The sequence below is a fragment of the Arachis ipaensis genome, chromosome B09 (genome assembly GCF_000816755.2).
Source record: "Arachis ipaensis cultivar K30076 chromosome B09, Araip1.1, whole genome shotgun sequence".
Lineage (NCBI taxonomy): Eukaryota > Viridiplantae > Streptophyta > Magnoliopsida > Fabales > Fabaceae > Arachis > Arachis ipaensis.
The window spans coordinates 129345778-129348881 of record NC_029793.2 but is presented as its reverse complement, the minus strand read 5'-3'; the positions used below and the strand labels follow the sequence as shown (position 1 = coordinate 129348881).

The following is a 3104-nucleotide window of genomic DNA, read 5'->3' as shown; positions in this document are numbered from 1 at the left end:
TGGAAGCATCAACAGGTCAGAATGATTAAGTTACATGAATTCACCAATTAGGTAGTGTACTATGACCAATTCGCGGGTATCACGTAACAATTCATCTGTCTACTGGAGCATCATATATATTTTCCATATAAAATATTTTACATGTGACGTACTGCGTACCGTGGACCCATTCTCATCCTGAAACTAATCGCGTTCTATGCAACTCTCATAGAACATTATCCAGACAAGAGTATAGAGATGGAGACAGCAGACCTTGGTCATGCAGTCATTTTAAAGAAGACTATATGCAAACACATTACTTTTTGGTACATCCTTGGATCAATGATCGAAATATATATCAAAAATGAAAACGACAGATAAAAGGGACTGAGAAAGTAGCACATAAGTCAAAATCGAAACCAAAACTAACAGTGATTTGTCTCTCTAATGCAACATTTATATGACTTTAAGAAGTAAACCTAATAAAGGGATAACATCCTCTGCAACAAAGATATCCATTCACCTGATCCATACATATACTATGTTATAACCAATTCCAAACAGGCTCCAATCCTCACACATGGACTGTATCAAACATTGGTTTCAGGTTTTCATCTTGAACAGGCAAGGCACATACTTTGAACTAAGCTTAACTTTCTCACAGCAAAACACACCAAAGTACAAAAAACAAACATGTTGAAACTAAATAAAAGATGATATGAAACCTGAAAAATACTGAAGAAAAAAAATATACCTTGGATAGCAATCCATCATAAGCAAGTTTGTAGTTACTATCTTCATGAGTCTTGGGCACTACTCTCTCATCCACCCAAAACACATGCCACTTAGACCATTCAAGAGAATCAACATAAGGTGGTTCCAGCAATTTCCTAAAACCCCAAACATAAACTCCCTCAAAATTACAAAAGTTTTAATCCCACAAAAATACAACAGAATCATCGAAGTAAACGAAATTGCTTCCATTTCCTATGTTGGGTCTGCATCAAAATGGGAACTTGTGCTAACCTGAGATAACTGATGAGAGAGCCACCGGACAAGCAAACGGTGAAAGCGCCTCTTTCAGTGGTGAACTTGTTGGAGACATCAGCGACGTATTTGGCCAGAGACACCGGAAGCTCCTCTTTTTCGAAGACCTCGACAACCGCATTGCTCTTCTGGGACTCCGCCATCGACGATTTCAAAGGTGACAAAAGCGGACTTTTGTGTTTCGGAGTAACCGAAGAAAGAGAAAACCCTCTGAAGGAGAAGAGGGTCGACGAGAATCTGAGGGAAGAAGGAGAAGAAGAAGAAGAAGAAGGCGGAAGAAGAACTTGGGTTGGGTTAGTGAGAGAGCGAAACGGGGTTTGAATCATTTCGATGATATACCGTCGCGTGGAAAAAAAGCAGTTGTTACACACGTCGTTGATACTGACAGATTCTAAGACCAACTCTTGCTGAAGCAAGTAATTGATGTTGCCATTGCAGGGTTCTTTTTTTGTTAAATATAAATTTAATTTTAATGCAGTATGAGTTTTGTTCTGGACTAATTTTTTTTTATATGAAAAAAAATACTGGTGTTTTTGTTGAAAATAGAATTATTTAGTGTCATTATATGTAGAAGAATTTTATAGGTGGAGAGTTAACATACAAAATATGTATTGGACATGTGTCAAACTGTAGCAACACTCTCTGTATGTTATATCAAACATCCACAATATTCTAATACATTTTAAATACCAATATTCAATCAAATACTATCTTCTTTTTCATATTAAAACTAATTTTTATTTAAATTTTTATATGTGCAAATTTTGATAAATATAGATGCACATTGTATTAAGTTATGTGTAAAATATAATAAATATAAGTGTAAACTATGTGTTTTTTATGTACAAATTCTTGCAAATATGGATGTAAATTATTACTAGCTAAGTACTAGTCTTAAATGATAATATTTGTTAGCTTTATAATATTGTTATTTTTAGTAGACACATAGACTAAACTATTAAAATAGTACCCGAAAGTTTACATTATTGACAAAAAGGACTTTGAAAGATACTGTTTTTATTGAGTTTGGCCAGTGTATAGTTCGTCCGTCGATGAATGTCTTCAAGCTTCTCGTTGGGATGAGTTATACGTCGACAAGGAGAGAACAAAGGGGTGAATACCTGCAAAAGACACTTCGACGCTCAAGTCAGTAAGTGTTTAAGAGGTATATGAATAATTCTATGAATATAGAATGTCATGAAATATAATTTATCATGTATGTGTATTATAATAATTCTATGAATATCTAGAATGTCTTTAGAATATATCTAGAATGTCTCTGGAATCTATCTAAAATGTATGGTGTATATAGAAATTCGTGTCTTTTATAGATATAGAGTTGATGAATAGAGTTGATGGTATGACTGTTGATTATTAAATCAGAATAAGGGTCATTAAGTCGGTAATGAAGGTGTCGGTTATAGAATGAATGATAATTAAGGTCGAGTTATAACTCATAATGCACAATAAAAACCGAGTTATAAGGTGACGGGTCGGATACTAATAACAAATAAGCACTCAAAAGATTTAAAAATACAATAAAAAGAACTAGTCGAAAGATTTAAAAATGCAATAAAAAGAACTAGATATTAAATATATTCTAAAAAAACTTTAAAGATCTTATTTTGATGCAAATTTTTGCAGTCATTATAAGAAAAATAAGATATTTGTTATTATCAGTAAGTTTATGTCAAATAAATTTAGAAAAAATTATTGTGAATGACTATATTCTTTTGAAAAAACTAAAAAAAATTTAGAGGTCAAATTTTGCTCTAAATTTTTTTGTGCACCTTTTAAATATTTATTTAAATATTTTTACAAAAATTCGGATCAAGTGAATAAGTCGTTTACCAATTATGAAATTTTTTTGTCACTTACAAAAAAAATATTTATTAATTTTTTTATTGTATCCTCGAATCATTGAAAGATTATTTTATCGATAATATCTTTCAAATACCTTTTTTATCACCTAAATACTTAATTGATAGTTAATCTCATACACATATTATGAGTGTTTGTATTTTTCATTATATTGTACATCAAATTATCATTGTAAAAATGTAAAAAATATAAATAAT

At 31.4% G+C, this 3104-nt stretch overlaps 1 protein-coding gene across 1 annotated transcript in view; it reads right to left on the bottom strand.

Moving 5' to 3' along the window:
- Nucleotides 1-1467, bottom strand: part of LOC107617294 (probable 6-phosphogluconolactonase 4, chloroplastic) — a gene marked incomplete in the record, with an annotated part of 2348 nt that extends 881 nt beyond the window's left edge. Inside the window, 2 exon segments of the mRNA XM_016319028.2 lie at nt 734-869; nt 1006-1467. Of these exon segments, the coding sequence (XP_016174514.1) occupies nt 734-869; nt 1006-1352 (483 nt within the window).